Here is a 27,167-nt window from a genome sequence, read left to right as displayed (position 1 = left end):
ATAAACCTCTGTGAAGTTCGGTGAACTGATGATCTTCACGGCTAATCACAGTCATTTTTTCCTGAGCGCTGGTGAATACTATGGGTTAGCGGGAAATTTAAGTTTTTTCCTAAATTTACAGAAATTCAGTATCATGACAGGTCTAATATAGTGAAAGAATCATTTCGTTAATTTGAGCTTGATAAATGGCATCTAAAACGTGTTTGGGAAAGAAAACGTTATTTAACTAGTGCCATTTCTCCTAACTTAGTTAGAAAATGAGGACTGATATCCCTTTTTATTTTTACTATCCATTCAGATCGGACCTTCGGGTCACTCGGAAGGCGGTGAAATGATAAATTTGTATCACTTTCTCTTTGATATACAACCAGGTACACAACTTTCCTGTGCGACTCAGGCGATACTTCCAGGTTTCGTTCCACCACAGCCTCGATTACGTTTTTAGAAATGGTGGCCGTGTGAAATCAGACTATATGTATAGTTTGTAGCGTCTGTTCAATATTACAACTATTAATTCTGTGCAATCACGTTCTAATTGATATAATGTAAAAAGCGTTATAATGACCATTTCATTCACCATTATAATGACATTTATAAGTTTTATATTGACCTTTTCATATGATGATGTGTAATTAAAGCCATGGGCTTTAAAATTGAGCATTTATCTTTCATATTGTTTAGTTAGTCCAGTTAGCCGATGTACTAGCATAATCATAGATCTAGCGTTATCTACCTAGCTACAGCAAGCGAACACAGCTCTGACTATCCACACAACAAGGTAACACAATAATATCTTATGATCAGGCATTCACCACAGATGATCCCTTGAGGTCCAAATTCACTCAGTTATAGGGGGGACTCGGTGTTTCCCCACACCAGCACTTACTATGTTGTTAGCATGTTTTAACTCTGTTGTTAATGTTTTCAGCATGTTGGCACGTTGCTAACATGATTTAGCATGTTCTTTAGAAGTGCAGAATGTTGTTAGCCTGAATAACTTGCAGATAAAATGTTTCTAGTAGGTTTTAGCATTTTCCCAGGTTATTTTTGCTAGCAATCAACCCAGCACTGGCTAGAATATTTCTAGCATTATTAGCAAAATGCTAACACAAATATTTCTAGCATGTTTTAATGTGTAATACATTTTTATCCATTTTTCTCACAGTTCCTTTTCTCTTTCTGTTCCTCACAGCTGATTGGCCGGGGCCGGTACGGTACAGTGTATCGTGCTTCGCTGGATGACCGATCTGTAGCAGTGAAAGTTTTCATTTCTGCTAACCGCCAGCAGTTCACTAATGAGCGTATGATTTATCGCCTCCTCCTGGATCACGAGAACATAGCGCGCTTCCTAGAGAGCGAGGAGCGCGTCGGCACAGAAGGTCGGACAGAGTTTCTCCTTCTGCTGGAGTTTTATCCTCATGTGAGTATCGCAAAAAACCCTAAGGAGCCCAAAGCTCTCGCCTAGAAAAGTGCTAAATGCGAAAACCCCAGATTTCTCTTCTTTTCCTGTCAGTTATTTAGTCTGCTCGTGTGTTTTTTTCCCCTCGCATTCTTTCTTCTCTGCATCAAAAGTGCAAGTGCACGCATTTATTTTGTGGTTATATTTAGAGACCTGAGGGATCTGATGTCATGTTTGATCTTGTGGCAACAGCAGCTTCACAAGTGCAATATGATATCTTCAGATATCACCTAAAACTCTCTCACTCTCTTATCTTTGTGCTTTTTACTTCATTTTATTTTAGCTTATGGAACAAAAACCAAAAATACTTGGAGTATCCTCATTTTACCTCACTCGCTCTCCGCATTCTCACACCCACAAACACTTTGCTGATTTCATGGAGGAAGAGAGAGCTTATTGACTGAGCTGAGAACTTTTCAATTATTCATAACCGTGGGCTTTCAGCCTGTACTTCCTGTGGGCTCACCTCAAGCCAGGTTGCCATAGCGACAAGAGGCATCCCTGAAGGTAGTCCTGAGGTGCAGCAATAATTGTGCCACTCTCGTAACTTTGAGATTCAGCACCTCTTTTTTTCCCTCGCTCTGCGCTTGAAGCTCATCCTCCCTCGTTTCCCCCCCTCCCCCGATGTTTTTCCAGCGCGTTCCTCCCTGTACTTTGCAGATGATTTCCTCTGAATAGAGTCCTCCCTCTGTCTTTCCCAGGGCTCTCTGTGCACGTATCTGAGCGGCCGGACTGTGGACTGGTTGAGCTGCTGCCGTTTGGCTCTGTCTGTGACCAGAGGGTTGGCGTACCTACATACAGAGATACAGCGAGGGGGTGAGAGCCAGAATAACACAATAGAATCTACCAAACATGAATATTTATCTTGTCATTCTGAACCCGTGGGATTTTCTGTCCTCTGTAGAATACGAAAGCACAGCGTTTATCAACATACTAAGTAGGGCTGCACGATTCTGGCTAAAATGAGAATCACATTTATTTTTTTTTTTGCTTAAAATCAAGATCAGGATTTTCTCATGATTCTGTAGATGTAAAATAAAGACTAATATGAGTAGGCTATTATTATTGTTATTTCTCAGACATATGGTAAGACAACACTAATAATATTAGCCCTATATGTAGGTAGGGCTGGTCAATAATTCGATATCAATAAATCTCGCGGTAGATTTAAAAAAAAAATAACGATGATATGAGCTTTAAACCCATTTACGGTATTTCGATACAGATTTGCATATATATATTTTATTATATGTATAATATCTTATATATTATCATTTGTTACTGAATTACTTTTAGTGTGACGTCACTTGCGTAATGACGTACATCACAGACACGTGCTACCAGTGCTCAGCAGTAGGTTAAGCTCCGTCGCAGACAGATGTGAATGAACAAGCGTCCACAAGTAAGAATGCAGATGAAATAGTTGATAAGAGAGGAAAGACTAATGCAGTGGTGTGGAAGTGGTTCGGCTTTTTAAGTTCCGATAAATGTATAGTTTCGGTGCTCGGCAAAATGTGCCAGAGAGTGGTGCCAACTAGCATCGGGGACACATCAAATCTTTTCCACCCGATAAAACAAACTTGAGTGTCAGAAGATGAGGCATCATAAAAGTTTAAGCCAAACTCCCCGACACCCAAAACCAGCATTGTCAGAAAAGAAGGCAATGAAGCAAACACAGATGCTATGAGGCACCATGTAGGATTTAAGTCAAATTTAGCTTATCAACACATACATAAAACACGTGAAGTGCATATACACCTATACTATTAAATGTTCAAAACATGTATAAAACTTGCGCATATACATATAAACTTGATGCATGCATACACCCACATATACACGCACATACATATAATCTCCAACTTGCATATAACCGATCCTCAAATAAACACCCACATTAACACTCACATACACATAAACTCGCTGCATGCTGGTATACAGCACTAGCGCAAACGTACAAAATAAAATTCACAAACATATTTATCAGGAATCAGGTTATTGCAAAGCTGATTAAATAGAAAGAATGTGATTAATAGAGGTATTAAATCTGTTAAATCATGAAAATTTGTTATATAAAATAATAAAAAATATTAGTAAATTTAAATAGAGTAAATAAAATATCTAAAAATATTTTATGCTAAACCTTTATTTTAAATTAGGTAATTATACACAAATATAAATAGACAGTTATAACCCTCAGCTTATATATATAAATAAGCTGAGTCTGAGAGTTTTAGTTATTTGTTAGTTTATTTTACACTTCTTGTTTTAAAAGGCTAATACAAATAAAAAATGAACATTAATTTTTTTGTACGATTTTTATTTAAAAAAGTTATAAGAGCCTGGATGTTATTATAGACTTTGCAAATTCAGTTTGCAGACATTTGTGGGTACAGACATTTATTTTGAGCGTTCTTGCCAGTTTTTTTCCTGGCTTTATAATATTGTCCATAATGATATCGGAATTATATCGTATCGAACCGAAATTTTGAATATATTTGATATAAATTGTTGCCATATCATCCAGCCCTATGTGTAGTGCACAGTAAGGATGACATCAGAATACAACTATTCAGAATTCTGAAGTTGAATTATTGTGTTTGAGATACATCCTTGAAATTTGTCATTAGCCCCTTTCACACAGTGATACCGGTAAATATCCGGGAAATCTCCAAAACAACTTTACTGGTAAATTCAATAAAGTGCTGTTCACACAGGCAAGAACGTTCAGGAATTTTTCCGGAAAAGAATATTCGCACATCCATTCTAAAATACGGGTAAATTCTGTAATGATTAACCAGAAATGAGCTCTAAACTGCTGCGCTTATATTTATATATATTAACACTTGACTACATTACAAACTGTGGATGGATAAGTATTGTCAACAACTTCGATGAAAACATATGGAGGAACACTTTCACATGTCGAGATGTTCATAATATGTGTGTGTGTTGGCGCTCACTGGCTGCTTCACGTGCACACGTGTCAAGCAACTGAAGCAGAGCTTGAAGGTAAACAGACAGCGGTTTATCATAAGCATTTTATCAATAATGTTTTACAAAGTTGGCATTAAGAAGGAACATAGAAGCTTTATTTTCATAAACAGTGCGGATGCGAATGTTTCTGAGTCTTCTGATTGACTAGAGTAGACGTCTCCTGTCAGTCTCTTTCCAGAAATTTTTCTTTTGCGTTCACACAGTGCAGCATTCCGCCAAATTACCGGTATTGTTACAACTTCTCTTTCTGGAAAATTGCTTAAACGAATTTACCTGTATTTAAATTGTCGATAATTTTCCAGAAAGGTCTGTATGTTTTAAAGGGGCTATTGACAACATTATTGGCCTTTTTTCACTAATAAAATGAGATATTTGTCATTATCATATATCAGTGGTGCTCAACCCCGTTCCTGGAGATCTACCTTCCTACAGAGTTTAGCTCCAACCCTGATCAAACGTAACTAAACCAACTAGGATCTGATAGGAGCACTTGGTAATTAAAGACAGGTGTGTTTGATTAAGGTTGCAGGTGAGCTCTGCAGGAAGGTAGATCTCCAGGAACAGGGTTGAGCACCCCTGTCATATATTATTACTCTCGTATTATATTCAACGTAATATAGAGTAGTTATACTGACAGTAAACATTTCTTTTCATGCTCAACACTCTGTGTTTGCTATGAAAGAAAAAACATGTCAAATGCTTGCTGTTATCCTAACACTAAAATGCAATATAATCATTTAAATGATGCTCACGGGCGAGTGCGGCTCATGTTATGGCTGCCGTCACTTTGAGGAAAAAAAAACATACATGCAAATCATAGTTCCTGCGCGGCTCTCAAACAATCGCTCTGTGCAACAAACTGGAAATTTTTTACAACTTTATTACCTGTCATTCACAGCCTATGCAGGTTCTTTTCACACATCATTCGAGGGCATGCACGTGTCCTCTTAGTAGTAAACAAACAGCACGCCAGCTCACGTGTGATTTCGCGGCTGCGAATATGTTATTAAAAATATAATTGACTGGATCTTAGAGATGCTGGATTAAGATCATGTTGGGATTCGAATCGAGATCACAATCTTTTTTCGATTAATCGTGCAGCTCTAATACTAAGTACTGTTTTTTTTTTCAGAAAAGTATTACCTGTATAGCTGTTTTCAAGATTGATAATAGGATTTTATCCAGCATATTGGAATGATTTCTGAAGGATTGTGACATTGAAAACTGAAGTAATAAATGTTGAAAATTTAGCTTTTCCTTCACACATGTACATATATATTTAAATAAATTAGGAACCTAATTTGAATTCTTAATACATTTATTTAGTATTCCAGATTTTACTGTATTTCTGATTAAAAAAAAACAAAAAAAAAACATTTAAATATGTTTTTAGTCAGCATATTACAGGGGTGTCCAAACTCGGTAATGGAGGGTTGGTGTCCTTCATATTTTTGTCCCTGCCCCAATTAAACACTCCTGAACCAGCTAATCAAGCTCTTTTTAGGCATACTAGAAACTTAGGTAGGTGTGTTGAAGCAAGTTTGATCTAAACTATGCAGGACACCAGCCCTCTAGGACTGAGTTTGGACACCCCTGGCAAATTAGAATGATTTCTGAAGGATTGTGTGACACTGAAGTAATATGGAGTAATAAATGTTCACAATTCAGCTATTCCATCACACATGTAAAATATATATATATATATATATATATATATATATATATATATATATATATATATATATATATATATATATATATATATATATATATATATATATATATATATATATAAATAAAAATAAGGAATGTATTTTAAATTCTTATGATATTTTTTCAGTACTACAGATTTTAAACAAGATTTAGTTTAAAAAACTAAAAAAGGCTTTTGTTAATCTTACTGAACTTTTAAACTGTGGTGTATATAAACTTACAAGCTATAAAACAACAAAAAATGTATCAGCTATTCATTCAAAATTATATATATATATATATATATATATATATATATATATATATATATATATATATATATATATATATATATATATATATATTTATTTATTTAAATAAAGTTTAGGTTTTAAAGTTGCGTGTTAAATGGACCTCATATTTACTGCATGGATGTGATAGTGGGTGTGTGCACTTTATTTATAGCCTCAGTCTGAGAACGCAGGAAAACGGGGATGGGGCGTAATTCTTAATGCTTTTTTTAGTTTTCTTTGTCTTTGTTTCAGTGTGAAAGGCTCTTTTGTTAATATTTAGTTTAGTGTCAGAAAATGCAGGAAATGACAACAGAAACAGTAGGACTGTAGGAAACTCTAGGAAGAAAGAGCATGATGCTGCTATGTTTTCATGTTTTTAGCATAGTTAGCACATAGCTAGCATATATGAACATCATTTAAGAATGGTTAGCACATTAGTAGCATAAATAAACATGTTTCTTGCATGGTTAGTACATAGCTAATATGAATGGACAAGGTTGGCATAGTTAGCACATAGGTAGCATAAATAAACTTTTCTAACATGATTAGTATATAGCTAGCATAAATGATCATGTTTCTAACATGGTTAGTGTATTGCTAGCATAAATAAACATGCTTCTAGCATGGTTAGGACATTGCTAGCATAAATGGACCTGTTTTAGCATGGTTAGCACATGTAGCAAAAATAAACATGTTTCTGACATGATTAGTACATAGCTAGCATAAATTAACATGTTTCTAGCATGGTAAGCACATAGCTAGCATCTATTAACATGTTACTAATATAGTAAGCCCCTAGCTAGCATAAATAAACATGTTTCTAACATGGTTAGTATATAGCTAGCATAAATGAACATGTTTTAGCATGGTTAGCACATAGGTAGCATAAATAAACATGTTTTAGCATGGTTAGCACATGGGTAGCATGAACAACTTGTTTCTTACATGATAAGCACATAGCTAGCATAAATAAACATGTTTCTAGCATGGTTAGCATATAGCTAGCATAAATGAATATGTATCTAGCTTGTTTAAGCACATAGCTAGCATAAATGAACACATTTCTAGCATGGTTAGCACATAGCTAACATAATTCAACATGTTTTTAGCATGGTTAGCACATAGCTAGTTTAAATTAATGTTTCTAACACGTTTAGCACATATTTAGCATAAATTAACATGTTTATTAACATGGTTAGCACAGCTAGCTTAAATGAACACATATCTAGCATGTTTAAGCTCATAGTAGCATAAATTAACCCGTTTCTAGCATGGTTAACATTTAGCTAGCATAAATTAACGTGTGATTAGCATGGTTAGCACATAGCTAGTGCAAATTAATGTTTCTAACACATTTAGCACATAATTAGCATAAATTAACATGTTTCTAACATGATTGGCACAGCTAGCATAAATGAACACATATTTAGCATGTTTAAGCACATAGTAGTAAATAAACTCGTTTCTGGCATGGTTAGCATGTAGCTAGCATAAATTAACGTGTTAACGTGTGATTAGCATGGTTAGCAGATAGCTAGTGTAAATTCATGTTTGTAACACGTTTAGCACCTAGGTAGCATAAATTAACATGTTTCTAACATGGTTAACACATAGCTAGCATAAATTAACATGTTTATGTTCTAGCATGTTTTAATATGAATCAGCATAGTTTTGTTCCAAATAGTATGAATTTATATACAGTTATTGTTTAAAAATGTCACAGATCTGTGTATAAGTATTTGATTTAGGATGCACCATGTTTTAACACTATGCTTGCATTATTAAGCATAACGATAAAGCAGAAAGGTAGAAACTTGTATTTTATAGTACTAAAACTTTTTAGTTTAGATTTTAGTCATGAATGAAAAATGCATGATTGTTCTTTGCAGAAAACAGAAAGAGAGACTAAAGAAAGAGAGAGAGCGATGCTATGTCTTAAATGCAGCCATCCTAATATATATTGAAAAAAACATACACTTTCAACTGTGAATGCAGTTGAATATTTAAACCGTACTACAATGTTAAAAATACCTAATTATTTAAAAAAATAAATAAATTATACAGCAACGTGGCCTGTCTGTAACATCTTTTTGGATAGGCCACATTCAAATCATTGATGTTTAAATGAATATTTATTTCACTCAATAGTGACCATTATGGATAACATTGATGTTAATGAAATATAGTTTATTACATGGCAGATTAATTGATTATGGTTATTAGTATTATTGCGCTTCTTAATATTATTAACATAAAGATAACATACATTTAAATTGTAGCAATTGTGGCGTCTTGTATCATAATACTTTTATAAAACAAAGGAAACAAGCAAGTAGCTCAAAGCTGTGCATTACAGTGATTTTCCAAGATTACTGTAGTTTAAGCCCTTGTGCAGTGGTAAAATCCCTGCTACATGCAGTTATTTCAACAAAAGTTGTTTCTAGCGCTCTCTAGTGGCAGTTTTGATATTGTTGTTCACTTGCGTGTAACTTAGCTTTCTTTTCTCCTCTTTCACCCCACTTCCTCCCGTTTCCTCTCTTCTTCTCGTTGTTAGATGTGTATAAACCGGCTGTCTCCCACCGGGATCTGAACAGCAGGAATGTGCTGGTTAAGACGGACGGCTCGTGTGTGATCAGTGACTTTGGACTGTCCATGATTCTGACAGGAAAGAGGCCGCCTGGTCATGGAGAAGAGGACAACAGTGCCATCAGTGAGGTCAGCAAATAGCAATTTCACACCAGCCCAGTATGATCCAACACCAGTGATTTTGGGCAATAATACCTTGGGCTAATCATACCTCTGTTTCACTCAATAGGTAGGTACAGTGCGGTACATGGCTCCAGAAGTGCTGGAAGGGGCTGTGAATCTGAGGGATTGTGAGTCTGCGCTGAAACAAGTGGATGTTTATGCACTGGGTCTGGTTTACTGGGAGACCTTCATGCGCTGTGCAGATCTTTTCCCAGGTAATGCATACAGTACAACATGTCCACGTGTGCAGATCAAGCCACTCAGTCACAAGAGCAGTAAATTTTAGATCAATCCTGATGAAGAATCAATCCTGAGAGACATATAAACACTGCAAAAAATACTTTTATTACTTAGCGCTTTTATTGTATTTCTAGTCTAAATATCCGAAATGTCTTAAGTCAAGAAGCATTTTCTACACAAGTAAAAAATATTGCTTTGTTTTCAGAAATAATAAGTCAAAAGTATGTGTGATTTTTCCTTAAAACAAGCTAAATAATCTGCCAGTTAGGTAAGTAAAATAATCTCTTTTTTTTGCTTTGAATTTACTAAATGCACTGGCAGATAATTTAGCTTGTTTTGAAGAAGAAATCCGTTAATTTTGACTTATTATTTCTAAAAACAAAACTTTTTTTTACTTGTCTAGAAAATGCTTCTTTATTTAAGAATATTTTAAAGATTTAGACTAGAAACAAGAAAAAACTAAATGGGAAAAGCATTTTTTGCACTAAATATACACAATGCACATGAGGCTCATAGAGATACAATTAGTCTTAGCTACAATTTTTACAGTTTGAGGTAAAAGCACACTTGTAATTTTTTTAATGCTCAGACTGAAATATTTGTTTCTATTTTAATAGATTTTAAAATACTTTCCAATCATTCGGGGCAGCAAATCTAAAATCCAAAGACCATGAGTAGTTTTCCTTATAGGAATAAATCAATGTAATATAATCAATACAGGTTCGTTCTGAAAACGTTGTCCCGGGAGGTATGTATTTTTGCAGTTTTCGTTTTCAAAAACCCACAAGAGGCCGCTGTCTTAGTTTTTTCGTATCTCAAATGTCTCTTATAAGTGCCATTCGCGCCCGCGCTGTTCTCGCGTAAACCCACCAGAGGCCGCTGTTGAACAACTGTCTGTCTGACTGGCTGAATGATTGAATGGGCAACCGGCCAATCGGCTGACCCACCCTCCTTCCCTGAACCCAACCAATTTTACTGATTGAGCCGCCCGCTATCTTCCCTAAACCCAACCAACGATTTACAAAAGCCGTCCAGAAAAAGAAAAGCCCTCTGATTTTTAAGAAAATATGATTTTTACCACGTTTTTGGATTTTACCACTCTCTCACCCTGTTGTTCGTTTTATTTTTTGGATTCTGTTTTTGTCTTACCTGATTTCTGGAACCACTCTTTCCCGGACTCAAACCTGGTCGTCGTCAACTCCTCTCTGCGTCTCAAATCCAACGACGTACACGACGAGCTAACTAGACAAATTGGTTGCAGCGGGAAAGCTCTGCACACGGAGGTAAGCGGTCAGCCAGTAAGCGTGAAAAGGAACGGCGTCATACCACCCTGTAGCGTTCGCTTAAAAAATGAAATGCAGCCATACGTACCTCCAGCTACATAATTTGCGGTCTCCTGAAACTTCCACAGGACTACATTTTCAGAATGAGGCTGGGTTGAAAGTAATTAGATGATCTAGTTTATATGCATTAATGTGAAGCTCCAGTAGCTTTTGAAGACATTCAGGTAATAAGCCTCGTAGAGTTTTTAAGTAAGGGATAATCAACAGTTTAACGTGTGTTAAGGGATTTTAAATGCATGACGTGGAGGCAAAAAAAAGGTTGCTACTAATGTTTACGGAAAGCACATTTATTTGGAAGTGGGATCAAAACTGATTGGAACTACCTGTGCATTCTGCACAAGCTCTAGCCAATCAGAATAAAGAATTTCAATAGACCATGACGTAAATAAAAAAATACCAACGTATTTAACACAGTGCTTATGAACATGCGGCCATATACTGACACTGAGAAGAAGAAACTGAGGAATAAAGTCATTCTTTTTTATGGGCACATAAAAGTATTCTAGCTTCATAATATTCAGATTGAATCACTGTAGATTGTGTTCGGAACTGAAATGAAGGTCTTGGGGGTTTGTAGCAACATGAGGGTGAGTAATTAATAACAGAATTTTTATTTCTGGTTGAACTATCTCTTTAAAAATAGAGAGTATTCATGGTTATAAGGCAGGGGTTCTAAACTCGGTCCTAGAGGGCCGGTGTCTTGCAGATTTTAGCTCCAGCTTGCCTCAACACACCTGCAAAGAAGTTTCTAGAAAGCCTAGCAAGGGCTTGATTAGCTAGCCCAGGTGTGTCTGATTGGGTTTGGAACTAAACTTTGCTGGACACCGGCCCTCCAGGACCAAGATTGAGAGCCCCTGATATAAGGTATGTTAGCAATCAATCTAATTGCTTAATGATACAGCACATCTAATAGTTCCAGAACACCTTTTCATGAATTTCTATTTACCACATCACCAATATCAAACATGTAAAAGGTAAACTAGTGGTTTGCGCAAGCTTTTTCTTGGCTGATGCAGTAAACAGACTTATTTTAGTAGAGATGACGAAGCATAGAGTTTAATTATGGGATCAATAAAATAGATTAGGTTAAAGTTAAGTTCTATTTATTTATATAGCAGGTTTCCAACTGCCACAAGGCTGCACAAAGTGCTTTACAGAGAGAAAATAAACACATGATATGAGCATAAAACAATAAAAACAGCAATAGGCATATAATAGGAAGAAACATAGAAAGATGATCAATAAAAGAGCAAAATAAAATAAAAAATAAAAAATAATAACAATAAAATATTTTTTTTCCTAATTAAAAGATGCTACCACAGTTGACCATAACTAAACAAGATAGAGAATATGACCGTTTTGATCCCCCTCCCCACTCCCAACACCCCCCAACACAAATTAAGAATTACTAAGGCAAATTCCAAGATAATAATATAAAGATAAGGGTGACGCGGTGGCGCAGGAGGTAGTGCTGTCCCCTCACAGCATAAAGGTCGCTGGTTCAAGCCTTGGCTGGGTCAGTTGGTGCTTCTGTGTGGAGTTTGCATGTTCTCCCCGTGTTCGTGTGGGTTTCCTCTGGGTGCTCCGGTTTCCCCCACAGTCCAAAGACACGCAGAACAGGTGAATTTGGCTGGCTAAATTGTCCGTAGTGTATGAGTGTGAATAAGTGTGTCTGGAAGTTTCTCAAAAATAGGTTGCAGCTGGAAGGGCATCTGCTGCGTAAAACATGTACTGCATAAGTTGGCGGTTCATTCCGCTGTGGTGACCCTGGTTAATAAAGGGACTAAGCTGAAAAGAAAACGAATGAATGAATATAAAGATGCTAATTTTGTTTTCTCTTTGCAAAGATTTATTATCTTGTTTTTTTTTTTTACATTGCTTGTGACTCTGCTATTTAAAACCAAATAAGAATCCTCTTCCACCAGGTGAAACAGTGCCAGCTTTTCAGTTGGCATTCCAGGCAGAGGTGGGCAATCATCCTACCATAGAGGACATGCAGGCGCTTGTGTCCAGAGAAAAAGAAAGACCCAAATTCCCAGAAGCCTGGAAAGAGAATAGCCTGGTGAGAAATGAGGATGTGAACACACATGCACACACACACACAAACTGAGCTTATCAACACTCCACAGGCTAAAATAGATTTGTTAATGTTGACGTATGTGTGTATGCGCGTCTATTTTTGTGCAGACGGTGCATTCTCTGAAAGAGACGATGGAAGACTGCTGGGATCAGGACGCAGAAGCCCGACTGACAGCTCAGTGTGCGGAGGAGCGACTCGCCGAACTGCTCCTCATCTGGGACAGAGAAAAATCAGCCAGTCCTGCTCTTAACCACAGCACTGCACTGTATAACCACAGGTAATCAATAGCCAGAAGTTAGCATAATCAATAACCAGCAATTCAGCTTCAAGTTTAATTGTATAGCGCTTTTCACAATAATTAATGTTTCAAAGCAGCTTTACAAAAGGACTACATTATTGCATAACAATCAAATTCAGAATAGTTAAGGTTATTTGTTTCCATCAAGTTATTAGTTACTAATAACTTTAACTAATCACTGAACAGTCAATAAATAACCACAGTTGATTAATAACTTGTAATGGCTGACCACCGGCTATACAATTGCAGGTAATCCATAATTAGTAACCACTGATCACTCAATGTGCAACCACAAATATAGTTATCATTTTACAATCACAGTTAATCAATAAATGTTGATTATTGATCAATCACGGTACAGTGAAATGCAATCAGTATGTAGTAATCACTCCACAACTACAGGTAATCAATGTGTAATAACTGATTACTGGACAACACTTAACTATAACCAATAATAAATGACCACTTTGACTAAATACAAAGGTTATTACTAATATTTACTGTACAACAACAGGTAATTGTCAATCTATACTCACTGACAACTCATGGTGCAAACACAAGTAATCAATGACCCATAATAAATGTTCAACCACATGTTATTGACAACCAAAAGTCACTGATCAATAATAGTCTGGTCACAGGTAATTAATTAAAGGTGCAGTACGAAAGTTTGGGTGCCGCAGTGCAGCAGTAGGTAGTGCTCTCGCCTCACAGCAAGAAGGTCACTGGTTCGAACCTCAGCTGGATCAGTTGGCGTTTCTGTGTGGAGTAGGCATGTTCTCCTTGCATTCATCACTTGGCGTCATCACTCTGTCTCCTCTCCACCAATCAGCTAATGTGTGGTGGGCGGTCTGGCGTAATATGGCTAGCGTCGTGACATCTAGGTTGATTCCCGCCAAAAATGTGTAAAGCGCTTTAAGAGTGTTTTCACACCTGCCTTATTTAGTTCGATTGAATCGCACTAGAGTTCGTTTCCCCTTTTGGTACAGTTCATTTGGGCAGGTGAGAATGCAGCAATCGTACTCGAGTGCGCACCAAAAGCGGACCAAATAAGCGTACCGAGACCTGCTTGAAGAGGTGGTCTCGGTACGCTTTCAAACAACGTTTTGGACTAATTCAGCTGCCGTAGGCCGATGCGCTGTGCATTATGGGATATGGAGGAAAAATATTTGTTGACAGCGCTTTACCAACAGAGAGAGAGAGAGAGAGGGGAAAACATTACCTGATGGATCGTTGGTAATATTTCCGCAAGATGACCATGTTGCAGTTTAGCTAAATTAATTTACGCCTCCTCCTGAAGTGACGAGCGACGCATTAAACACTGTTTTCAAGCCGCGGCCGCGCTTCATTTTCGTAATGTATAGTTTGTCTAAAGCAGGGATACAATCAGCCAGCGCAGTCGTCCCTCCAGAGTAAAAGGTTTTGTTTACCTGCGGGAGTTCACTGGCATTTTCCCGCACGTGAATTGTGACCAATCAATAAGCAATTTAGGAAATATGTTCAACAACATCTGGCCAATGAGAGATGTGGATTTTGTCAGATGACTGCATTTTGGTTCGTTTCAACTGGTTCGGATCAAAGCCAGCAGTGTGGTGTAAAAACGACCCAAAGACGGCAGAAAATGCAACAATGTATCATTTATTGCGCTTGGTCCGGACCAAATGAAGCGAACTACAGATGTGAAAGCACCCTAAGTGTCCAGAAAAGTGCTATTTAAATGTAAGAAACTATTATTATTATGATGATATTACATAGTTTGTTGTTGTTTTCTTTTGACAGTATATGTGATATTTTCCATTTGACATGTTTCCTGCCATTTCTTTGATCAATTTTTTTAATTCTTGGTTCCGTGATATTGAAATCCATCTGTTTTAATTAAAAGTCTATACACATCTTCACCTCATTTGATTTAACCAATGCAATATAACATTTGTAGGAACTTCTCTGCTGGAAGGCAGACACCTAAAGTAGGTTCTGTCCTTGAACACTCATCCACAAACACTGAAGACCATGAAGGTGCTGATAAACCACTCCACAATGACACCTCAGTGGAGCAAACCTCAGCAGGAGGAACTAATCCCGCAGAGAAGAAAAAGAACTGCATCAACTATGAGTGGCAGCAGGCCCAATCACGACAGTCTGGCACAGAAAGCTCCTCCGCTACTCCTGTCTCAGAGTCCTGCAATGCCACGCATCCTCCACCAGTGGCCACCAATCTCTGTGCTCAGCTGACACGAGAAGACCTGGAGATACCAAAACTCGACCCGAGCGAAGTCCAGAGGAACATGAGAGAGAGCTCGGACGAGAGCCTTATGGAACATTCACAGAAACAGTTCTGCTCTCCTGAAACGTCAGCCTCCCACGGCCCGTTTTATCCTCTCATGAAGATGGTTTCTGAGGTTTCGGGGTCACAAGGATCCAGTAGGCATGGGGACACCCCTATAACCATCTTACCTAAGCAGCAGAACGTCCCTAAGAGACCCAGTAGCCTCAGTCTCCACGTAAAGCCTGGGAAAACATCCACCTCGACGTCTTCATCGCTGCGGATGAAGTTCGGAAAGCTTGGAAAGTCAAATCTGAAGAAGGTTGAGATGGGTGTGGCTAAAAGCAGTGTGGTGAATGCGACGCATGAAGCCCGGCTGATTACAGTTGCCAACAACGATGCGGCGGCAGCAATGAATAAATATGCAACAGAACCAGCAGCCGAGTCAGCAGGAAGTTCAGCCAACGAGGACTTGACCTTCGGCCTCTTAAACACCAGTCCCGATGAGCAGGAGCCTCTGCTGAGAAGAGAGGCGCATCCTGACAATGCAAACAACAACAACAGCAATAACAACAATGGTGAGGGAGATGGTGATGGAGAGACAGAGGGTGGAGGAGAGGGAGGAGAGAACAATGAGAGTGTCGGTCCGACAGGGGATGCTTCGTCGTCTTCTACGGTGGAGCCGGTTGTGCTGCCTGGCCCGTGTTCTGCTTCAACCGCCATTCCTCCACAGGCCCAAAGCCAGACACAGACACACGGAGAGGCTCTGCTCAGACAGAACCGAGTGCGCAGACCAGAGAGACCCAACTCTCTGGATCTGTCCATCACAACACTGCCATTACTAGGTGAGATTCTCATTTCAGCTAATTTTACCATTTTAAGTGCAATTTACTTGTTTTTTTTTTTATTTGTGGGACCAAAGAGGTTTTGTAAAACAGTTCTGATTCTGGTTCTGATTAAACAGTGATTCAGCTGATTTAGGATTTGTAAATGACAATTGGCATTGAATGCAAGATTAAACGTTAATCTAAATAACGTTTATAAAGATAAATGTTGCAAAAAACATTGTATACTTTATACACAATGCTATTTATACTCCATTTAACTATTTAATTTTATATACTGCTGAAGACAAAACTATTAACCTTTCTGTGAAATTTTTAATCTTTTTCATATACAATGCTTCTGCATATTTTGCTCCATTTCTCAGTGAATAAGGGCAATGTATTTAGGTGCATTTAAACAAAACAGATTTATTAATTAAAAGTATATTTTAGTCAGCAAACATATTTAGAAATAGAAAGATAATTCAATTAAATTCAAAATATTGCAAAAAAAAAATTACAACCTTCAAAGTTTCAACTAAACTTCATTTAATATTTTTCTGTACCATATAAATTTAGGTGTACTAGTTTTTGGACCCTTTTCGTAAGTTATTTTTTTTAAATAAGCTCCAGATTTGTTCTCAGTGCTGACTAATCTAATGTATATGCACAAATATAATATTGTTTAGCTTCCTAATAAAATATGAATTTAAAAGAGAGATTTGTGAGGGGTGTACTTATATATGCTGAGCACTGTATTTACCAAGTGCTGTTCAATGGATGGGCGACGCAGTGGCGCAGTAGGTAGTGTTGTCGTCTCACAGCAAGAAGGTCGCTGGTTCGAGTCCCGGCTGGGTCAGTTGGCGTTTCTGTGTGGAGTTTGCATGTTCTCCCTGCGTTCGCGTGGGTTTCCTCCGGGTGCTCCAGTTTCCCCCACAGTCCAAAGATATACAGGTGAATTGGGTAGACCAAATTTTCCGAAGCGGATGAGTGTGAATAAGTGTGTATGGATGTTTCTCAGCGATGGGTTGCAGCTGGAAGGGCATTTGCTGCGTAAAACATGTGCTGGATAAGTTGGTGGTTCATTCCGGTGGGGCGACCCCAGATTAATAAAGGGACTCAGCCGACAATAAAATGAATGAATGAATGTTTAATGGAGAGAAGATTTCTTCAACACATTTTTCAAAATAAAAGTTTAAAAACTATAACTTTAATCTTTGCCAGTTTACTAGTTCTTTTGCAAGATACTAGCATTCAGTTTAAATTGCTATTTAATTAGGTTAACTGGGCCAGCTAGCTTAATTAGGCAAACCATTGGACAACACTGGCTTGTTCTAGCCAATTAAAAAAAATATTTTTAAAAATATTGACTTTTTTATTTTATTAATTTATTTTTTAATTCTAGCTTAAAATAAAATACAAATAAGCCATACAAAGAATATTTTATAAAAATTATTTATACTTTACCCTTATTATCCGCTTGTTAAGTGTGACGTCACACGAAGCTGCTTTCGGGTCCGAACGCTCTATTCAACTGAATGGGGAGACTCATGAAATGGTAATAATAAACGTTTACAAAGCGATTTAATACTTTCGAAAATCACGATCGCAATATATATGGCCATGCCTAATATCCAATGGCCAGAAAGTTATTAATTTTTTTTAATAAATTGTTTAAATTTTGAAATTTGTTAAGCAGAGATTGTTGTGTACACTATGACTTTATATAAAATTAACTTTAATGTGTGATATAAATAAAAAGTGATCATAAACAAATAATTCCTCAACTCGAATGAGTGGCAGCTTGGACCCGGAAACAGTATTACATACGTCACCAACACGTCACCACTTAACAAGCGGATATCATCATCATAAGGAGCAGTAGGGCTGGGCGATTAATCAAAAAATAATCTAAATCGTCATTCAAAACCTATAATCGATCAAATTTTTTCAAGTAAATTTTTTCAATTACTTTCCCTAACGCCCGTGGAGTCATGTGACCCCGCTCTGATTTATCCTTCTGCTTCGAATGCACGGGTGTGGTCTGGCGCAGCCTTCGTGAGTTCGTATGCCTGCGCACCTCTTTAAAAAATGTAATTACACATTGCACGTTTACACTACATTGGCGATGATTGGATGCCGTGCCAAAAAAATCTTGAGATGGCATATTTTCCAGTACAAAAAAATTATTATTTACATTAAAATATATGTTTGCACAAGATTCAAGATATGCATTGTTTAAAACATTATACACAGGATATACATAGTTGTTTTATTTAGAAGAGACACTGCTTATTTTCTACTTTTAATAAGAAAAACAATAATATTATATATATATATATATATATATATATATATATATATATATATATATATATATATATATATATATATATATATATATATATATATATACTTTTTTAGTTATTTATTTTTTTATTATTATTTTTGCTTTTTTAAGAAAGAGTGACTGTTGTAGGCAATGTGTGTTTTAATTTCAGTTGTTTGACGTTGAATCAAATAACCATAGATAGTAGATAGTGTGTGTTTTCTTTAATTATTTTATAATCAAGTAATGCACCCCTCATTCAGAAATCTCTCGCTTGTAATATTTGAGCTTATTTACTGTACAAAACTTGTCAGGGAACTATAAAGGCCAAAAAATAAAATACATTTAGATAATCGTTTACCGAGTTAAAATGTTTAGTTAATCGAGATTTTGATTTTAGGCCAAATCGTCCAGCCCTAAGAAGCAGTCATACAATTCATTACATTTCGAATCGCTTAAAGTGTGAAAGCCATATAAATAGCACACTTATTTATTTAAATAGAATATAATTCAGTGTTCACTCAATATTAAAACATTCCTATTATTCATTCAAATACATTATAGATAGTATAAATCAGGTTTATGCTAAACATAGTTGTCATTACAATATTCCTATTAAAGTCTAGTTTCAGGTAACGTTAAAACCAAAGATAGAACCACATACTATTGTATTGTAATGTCATAAATAAATGAGTCCTAGCTTTCGAGTCATTCCCTTCACTGCCTTTTCTTAAAAAGAAATGTTATCAGGGTAAACTATACATATGGTTCACCATGAACATCTTGCTTAATATAAAAGATTTTGAAGATTAGCGAACAGGCTGTCCATTCATTAAACGACAAGATATTTCCTCTCAAAAGCTGTTCATTCAGAATAATGAGGCCTCTTCCCATTGACATGCATTGAGGCGTCTGGTCTTTTTTGCCACCTATTAACAGACCAGAAGTATTAGCATGTGTTGTGTCTTTTTGGCTAATGGTTTTCAGCATTTTTTAAATGCTCTCACAGCCAGTTTTTGGCAGAGTACAGGTGTTTTCAGCTGCGCAGAAACGATTCGGTGGACACACATCTTTATATGTTATAGAGGACAATTTGTTAAGTGTAGTATGTTATAAAGTGTCACAATCGCCAGCGATCTTGTCCATACTGATTGCTGGAGAACTACAAATCTTCCACCAAAAGTACTACAAATCCTGTCATGCACCACACACTCACACCTGTTCCACCTGTAACATTATGAATCTTTAACTTTAGCCACCTGTACAGATCTCTTGCCTTGTTTTGGGCACTCTTTGTGGATTGCCATTTTTAATTCTGTTTGCTCCTGTAATCGACCCTTGCCTGCCTGACCATTATCTGTCTGAATAAAGTCTCTGGATTCTCACCTCCGTTGTCAGCATCCTTATGTTACAGAAGACTCGAGGCTTACTCGGCTAACATCAAAAATCAACAAAGCAAAAAATCAAACCACAGGAAGGCAAGGAGAAACGCTTCGTAATGCTACAGGTAGAACAGGTGTAAGTGTGGTACATGATGATGAGGATTTGTAGTTCTTTTGGTGGCAGATTTGTAGTTCTTGAGCGATCTGTATGGACTAGATCGCTGGTGATTTGAATTTCTACACTCAAAAATGACTTTTTGTGCTTCGTTCAAACTACTTATTTAAAATGAGTTGAAACACAATTATTTTTTTTTCAGGACAAATTAATTGTTTTATGTCTAATCCACTTACACTTGTAATAACAATTAAGTTCACTTAGTTGACAACATGAAGGAATTGTGTGGAAGCCAGCATTTTTTACTGTGTATCTTGATGACATCACGAAAAAATGGCAGCTGATGGTCAGGAAGCAATGTTTTTACTGATATGCACCTTCTCTACAACACACACACACACATAAGATGAGTTTAAATGACACAGTCTGGCAGTGTGGCTATCATAACAGTCTAAAATATTATGTAGACTATCTATGATGGCATGTAACACTTTCCAAAGGCATTTTTGCCAGAGCGTCATAGCTGAAACATGATCATAATGACTTTTTGTTTGTAAAACCACTTTGTTTCTGAGCAACTGACACATAATTTCTTTCTGCTCATATTTCATGAATGAGGCCCATTGTTTTAGCCGTAGAAACATGATCATGTAACTTCTCGGTTCGCCCACAGGAGGCAGGTCTGTCGGCGATGGGACAGAGGGGTCAGGGGATAAAATCAAGAAGCGGGTAAAGACGCCTTACGCACTTAAGAAGTGGCGTCCTGCCAGCTGGGTTATCACCACTGACACACTGGATGCCGAAGTCAACAACAACAGTCGTCACGGAGGAGGCCTCGGGCAGAATCAGAATCAGGCTGGGACCAGCAGACCTAAATCAGCTTCGGCTGTCTATCTAGGCAGTCGAGGAGGATCTCGCTTCTCAGATCCTAATGACTGTGACTTTTGAACTTAAAAAACAGGGTAAATCCTTGTTAACTCTGTAAAAAGGTCTGGAGACATTAGTGGATTGAACCATATACATGTCTTAAACTCAACCCCAATCATAAGCACAGTAAGACAATTATTGACTTTATATTGTAAAGAGCTATGCAGCCATCTTCTTGTTCGTTTTTGTGTTAATCAAGCCACTTTTTGTTGCACTTTTTTTGCTAGAAGTTCTCAATCAAATCATTTTGACCATTCAAAATGGTCATTTATTCTTTTTTAAACCAACGTCACATTCCCCAGGTCATGGAAAATATCCTGAAAATATCAGGGAATTTTAAAAGTCTAATTATTGAAACATAACAAAACTATAACCTTATAGTGATGTAGGGAAGTTTCCAACCTATTGTGGATACGTACCCTTGTCTACATTTCTGGAGAGCGCAAAATACTTCCCAGGAGGTACGTTTTTTGCAGTTTTTGTTTTCGCGAATCTACTAGAGGCCGCTGTGTACGCCTTTTCAGGTCTCAGATTTATTTAGCAACTGCCATTCGTGCCTGCCCTTCTTTCGTAAATCCACCAGACGCCGCTGTCGACTGACTGACTTGACCGACCAATCCCCCCACCCTCCTCCTTCCCTAAACCCAACCGATTGTGTTTACAAAGCACCGATTAGCCAGCACACTATCATCCCTATGCCCAACAGACAACGTTTTCAAAAGCAATCCAGAAAAAGAAAAGCCCTTGCGGCCAACCTGTTTTTTTTTACAATGTTTTCAGATCTTATCAGGTTCTCCCCTAATTTTTTACTTGTTTATTTGATTTTTTGCTTTTGTTTTACCTGCTTTCTGGAACCGTTCTTCTTCGGAATTGAACCCTGTCATCGCGGTCAACTCCGCTCCTTCTCCTAAGTCCACCGACATGCATGGCGTGCCACTGGGCAAACGGGTAACAGCGGAATAGACGTCTACACAGAGGCAAGCGGTCAGCTGGTAAGTGCGAAAAAGAAATCTGAATCATACCGTCCCATAGCGTTTGTTTTAAAGATGAAATGCAGCCATACATACTTCCTCTCCAGAAATGTACTGTATACAGGGGTACATATTCACAATGAGCCTGTGTTGGAAGTTTCTATAGTCAGTATTGATTTCTTTGTGTTTTAATAGCTAAACTGTTATATTGCTCTTTGTGAGTTTAAGCTCTATAAAATGTTGTAAAAAGGTCAAAAATCTCGGTATAAGATTATAGGGCTACTCATTAATGTTTTTTTAAATACTCATCTTTGAATGGTGTCAAAGCTTTCCATTTTTCTCAAATGTGGACCTAAAAAATATGTTTACATTCTCAAAGGCGCTGTTTATGTCTGGTATTAAGATGTGTTTTGGTCAACAGGATCACAAGAGACAAGCACATTCCCATTTACACCTGATGTTTTAATCCACTGTCCACTTTTTCATTTTTGGGTGACTGCATGCATAGTCTATTTCTGATCTAATGTAGAATAAGCAAGCACAATTTACAAATGAACTCTACAAATGATTACATTTAGCCTCTGATACCAAGAATACTACAGTATGCCCGATTACTGTGCGTTTGCGCTTTTTGCATTTTTTTAGCCTCAAACCAAACTTTTTTTCAGATAGTCAGGCTAGCAACAACACAACTTTAGTGGCTGTTTGAATGTGTTCAACCAAATGAGTGTGTGTGATACAAAAGCTTACTGACCAAATGCATTTTCCGGATGCATCTTGATACCAGTTGTAAAAGCTGTCTGATACTTTCCCCTATTCTGCTCTTAGAGATTTATTAGACAGCATTTCTGAAGTTCCTGTGGGACTGTACTCACAGTTTGCAAGTGCTGTTTTGTATCCAACAGTGTTGGGGAAAGTTTAGAAAGTACTTTCTAAAGTAATGGATTACAATATTGATTTACACTTTGAATGTTATCACTCCATTGGACGGGCGTTATCGGTGGTTATCAGCTGATAGATATGGGCAAGTAGGGGCCTTTTGCGCCCACTGGTAGGCTCAATAGGCTGTTATCATCCATCCACATGGTTAATCAGCTATACTAATAGAGATCCAGATCTGTTTTTACTGTGACGGTTGGGTCTAGGGTTGGGGTAGACGTTAAAAAATACAATTAATGGGAAATTTACTAAATAATATAAATAAATCTTATGGTTAATCAGCTATACTAATAGAGAAGACTCCAGATCTGTTTTTACATTACTGTAACGGTTGGGTTTAGGGTTAGGGTTAAGTTTCTGACAGTGTGATAAAAATATGACGGTTTCACGGTATCATGGTATTGTGATTACTACTCTAAAAGAATTACTTTTCAAATGTCTGAACCAATAACTTCCCCCTAATTTAAAACAATATATTTCACTTCAGGAAACCTTTATAATATTGTGGAACAGTAAACATGTCAGGCTAAATAATTGAAAATAAATAATTGACTGCTGTCTTCATTTGTTTCAAAAGCACAGATTTCTGTACAACAAATAAAAAACCTTACATATACCTTAGGAACGGTATAACAGAATTTTTTTTCAGTTTAAAAACTTTGACTTTTCCAAACCATGGTAAACCTTGAAACCGGTTATCGCCCTATGTCTAGTTGGGGGAGGGGAAGACATTATTAAAATACAATTAATGCTATATGTATGTGATCTATAACTGATTAACTATGGTGATGGATGATAACAGCCTTCTGAGCCTACTAGTAGGTGCAGAAGGTCCCTTCTGGCTCATATCTATCGGCTGATAACCACTGGTAATGCCTATTCAATCGAGTGATAGCATTCCAATCAGCTGATTGCGTTACTCCTTAGTACTCTCTTTGTAACTAGTCGTGTTACTTAGTTACTTTTATGGTAAGTAATGCGCTACTTTACTTTTGAGTTACTTTTGTCTTACATTTTCTGACTTGAGGCTTGATCTCTTACAAAACTTGCAGGGTTTTTTTCTTGTTTTTTTTTTAAATAGAGGAGCTCTGCAATTAACAACACACTGTATTTCATTAATTTACCTTTAAAAAAACAGACACAACAAAAATGTATGTAGGATAATGTTATCTTCAGAGAACTTCCTGACCCCAGAGCTGCCTGTATAACGAGCCGATTTAAATGTTATCACTCAATATAATTGGCGTTATTAGTGGTTATCAGCTGATAGATATGGGCCAGTAGGGGACTTCTCCGCTTACTAGTAGGCTCAGAAGGCGGTTATCATATTAACATCCATCCACATGGTTAATCCGCTATAGATCACATACAGCTGCTGCAGGAAGTTAATTATTTTTTATTATTTATTACATTTCCAATTAACTGTATTTTATTACACCTACCCCAACCCTCAACCCAAGCGTCACAGTAATGTAAAAACAGATCTGGAGTCTTCTCTATGTGTATAGCAGATTAACCATGTAGATGAATGATAACTACTGGCCCGTATCTATCGGCTGATAGCCACTGATAACGCCCATTCAGTTGAGTGATAACATTCGAAGCAGGTGGGCTATACATGCTGTATGAAAGTTTAAAGCAATGCGTTTGCTACTTTAGTACTTATTGTCTTATTAAAAAAGTTAAATCACTGTCCATTCAAATAATGCTCTTTTCCTTTTCTGTGTTCAAAATAATGAGAATATTTCCATCACAGAAATGTAAGGCTCTAGCATCTTTTCTGTCTGCACCAATTCTCTCATTGCGTGCGAGAGTCAACATGACTATTCGTTTTAATTCAGCAATTTACTTTTTAAAGCGAATTAACTAAACTAAAAAGTAACTCAAATATTATTACTTAAATTTTAAAAGTAACACACTACTCGTTATTTAGAATAGTAATATTATTACTTAACTTGTAATGAGGGTGTCCTCATTACAAGTGAATAACTACTTAGTTACTTAGGGCCAGTAGTTATTTAAAGTCTTAAATTCACTGTAATATTGTCTTGTATGTCTTAAAATATTTTTAAAAGTCTTAAATAAGGCCTTAATACTCTTAAATTCGCTGAAATATTGTCTTATAGGTCTTAAATAATTTTTAAAAGTCTTAAAATAGGCCTTAAAAGTCTTAAATTCACTGAAATATTGTCTTATAGGTCTTAAATAATTTTTAAAAGTCTTAAATTAGGCCTTAAAAGTCTTAAATTCACTGAAATATTGTCTTGTAGTTCTTAAATAATTTTTAAAAGTCTTAAATTAGGCCTTAAAAGTCTTAAATTCACTGAAATATTGTCTTGTAGGTCTTAAATAATTTTTAAAAGTCTTAAATTAGGCCTTAAAAGTCTTAAATTCACTGAAATATTGTCTTGTAGGTCTTAAATAATTTTAAATAGGTCTTAATTTTGCTTTGTCTATGTAAAACTACTCAATCGGGCCAACACTCATCCAATCGCAATATAGTTCAATAAAAGTTTTAAGAAACATTTATTTATTAACTCTATTTACTTATTAATTTGGTTTAATCTTCCTTAAAGTAACATTTGTTTTTAACTTGGCGATTAAAAAATCTTCACCGTTTAGCCTTGTGTAAGTCTGACATTTCTCTCATAATAGTCTCAAAATGGTTCTAAAAAGTTTCATTAATTTGACTTGATGAAACCTGTAATGCATTACCCCCAACACTGGTATCCAACACCTCATTTTTCCATGAGCGAGGTCCTAAAGAAGCCAACAGACTACAAAAAGCAATTCAACACAATTCACTGTGGTGCCACGATCACGTATCTCTCAGCATCAGACACGCAAGACTGCAACAAGACAATATTTAGAAACGGTGTGACTGTAGGGAACTGCTGATATGATCCGACCAGTCACGCCTCTCGCTTTCTGGACAAGCTTTACTCAGAGATGCACAAAGCTGTGTAAAAACTGGCTCTTCTGGATTCTGTTAGAATGTCTAACGACGTTTTGGACCTACTATTTGTGTATTTTTTCTATGTGCGAGTGAGTCCGTTTGTTCCATGTGTTTGTGTCTCGTCTCTAGTCGTGTGAAAGGTTTTTGTGCTGCATGTTTCTATCTATCCCTGTGCAACTTCATACCTGTTCTGGTCACTTAATGAACAAGGTGTCAACCAAGGGCAAAGGTTTAATCCGCTAGAGAACAATCGAAGCACACAAGATCAGCACTCTACGCTATGCACAAAGACATGAAGCAGCTTGGGTCTGAAATCAAACACTGCTCTGGCATGTCAGTGATAATAAATCGGACGCTGTCATTATAGAGTCCTGTGTTATCCTCCCCTTAACTGACTGTTGCATGTCTTAAATGCATCTTAAAGAGCACAAAATACTTCAGCTAAGACCCTGGTGTGTTTCTGGACATGTATGTGTGTGTGTGTTGGTGCATGTATGTGTGGATGAGTGTGTTATGTTATTCTCCTGTTAACACAATCGTTGTAATCGTAGTGTCGTGATCATTTTATTCCCCTCGCTGAGACATTTTTGAAAAATCGTGATTTGTATAAGAAAGGTGCAAACTGTAAAAGTGTATTGTTATTTGCAGATTTAAATTAAATGATGCTTTGCATTTGCATTGTCTCCATTTATTTACTGTACAGTGTTTTTCTTTTTTGACCTTTTAGAATTGCAGTACGAGGTTATCACCACTAGTCGGCGCACTTAAACATGTTATTATAACCGTACTGTGTCATATTTTTATTATGGCAAATACTGGTTTGTTGTGCTACGCTAAATAAACATTTAAGCATGTAAACTTAACTGATTATAGAGGTTTACATGTTTGCAATGTTGGTGGAGCTTTTATAAAGCTTGTCTTGACATTCAAATGTTATAATATAGACTTTACATGTTAATAATAAATAATTGAAATAAGGAGTAGATCTTTAAAGACTGTTTACTTAAGACCAGTATTGTAAAGTAACAAGTTACAAATACTCAGATTACTGTAATTGAGTAGTTTTTTCTCAGGAATTGTAATCTACTGAAAAGTTTTCAAATTGTCTACTTTTACATTCCCTTGAGTACATTTTTAGTGCAGTATATCAGTACTTTTACTCCACAACTTTCCTTTAACCTGCAGTCACTATTTTTCCATGTCTGTGGGAATTTGAAAAATCAGTCCTGTGATTCCTGTCCAATCAAATCACACATAGAAAATAAATCGCATCATAATGAACTACCTCAAGACATGGGTGATTAATAATTG

At 36.7% G+C, this 27,167-nt stretch overlaps 1 protein-coding gene across 3 annotated transcripts in view; it reads left to right on the top strand.

The window, feature by feature from the left end:
* bmpr2a (bone morphogenetic protein receptor, type II a (serine/threonine kinase)) overlaps positions 1–26,532 on the top strand; it is a 59,113-nt gene extending 32,581 nt beyond the window's left edge. Inside the window, exons 6-13 of one of the 3 annotated variants that reach the window (XM_005165835.5) lie at positions 1,193–1,420; positions 2,161–2,275; positions 8,996–9,156; positions 9,257–9,404; positions 12,698–12,834; positions 12,960–13,129; positions 15,087–16,258; positions 20,737–26,532. In XM_005165835.5, the coding sequence (XP_005165892.1) occupies positions 1,193–1,420; positions 2,161–2,275; positions 8,996–9,156; positions 9,257–9,404; positions 12,698–12,834; positions 12,960–13,129; positions 15,087–16,258; positions 20,737–21,011 (2,406 nt within the window). In that variant the 3' untranslated portion in view covers positions 21,012–26,532. 3 annotated transcript variants of the gene reach the window in all.
* The last annotated feature ends 635 nt before the right edge of the window (positions 26,533–27,167 follow it).

The sequence above is a fragment of the Danio rerio genome, chromosome 6, assembly GCF_049306965.1.
Source record: "Danio rerio strain Tuebingen ecotype United States chromosome 6, GRCz12tu, whole genome shotgun sequence".
Classification (NCBI taxonomy): domain Eukaryota; kingdom Metazoa; phylum Chordata; class Actinopteri; order Cypriniformes; family Danionidae; genus Danio; species Danio rerio.
The sequence above is the reverse complement of the archived record's forward strand: the minus strand, read 5'-3'. Positions and strand labels throughout refer to the sequence as shown.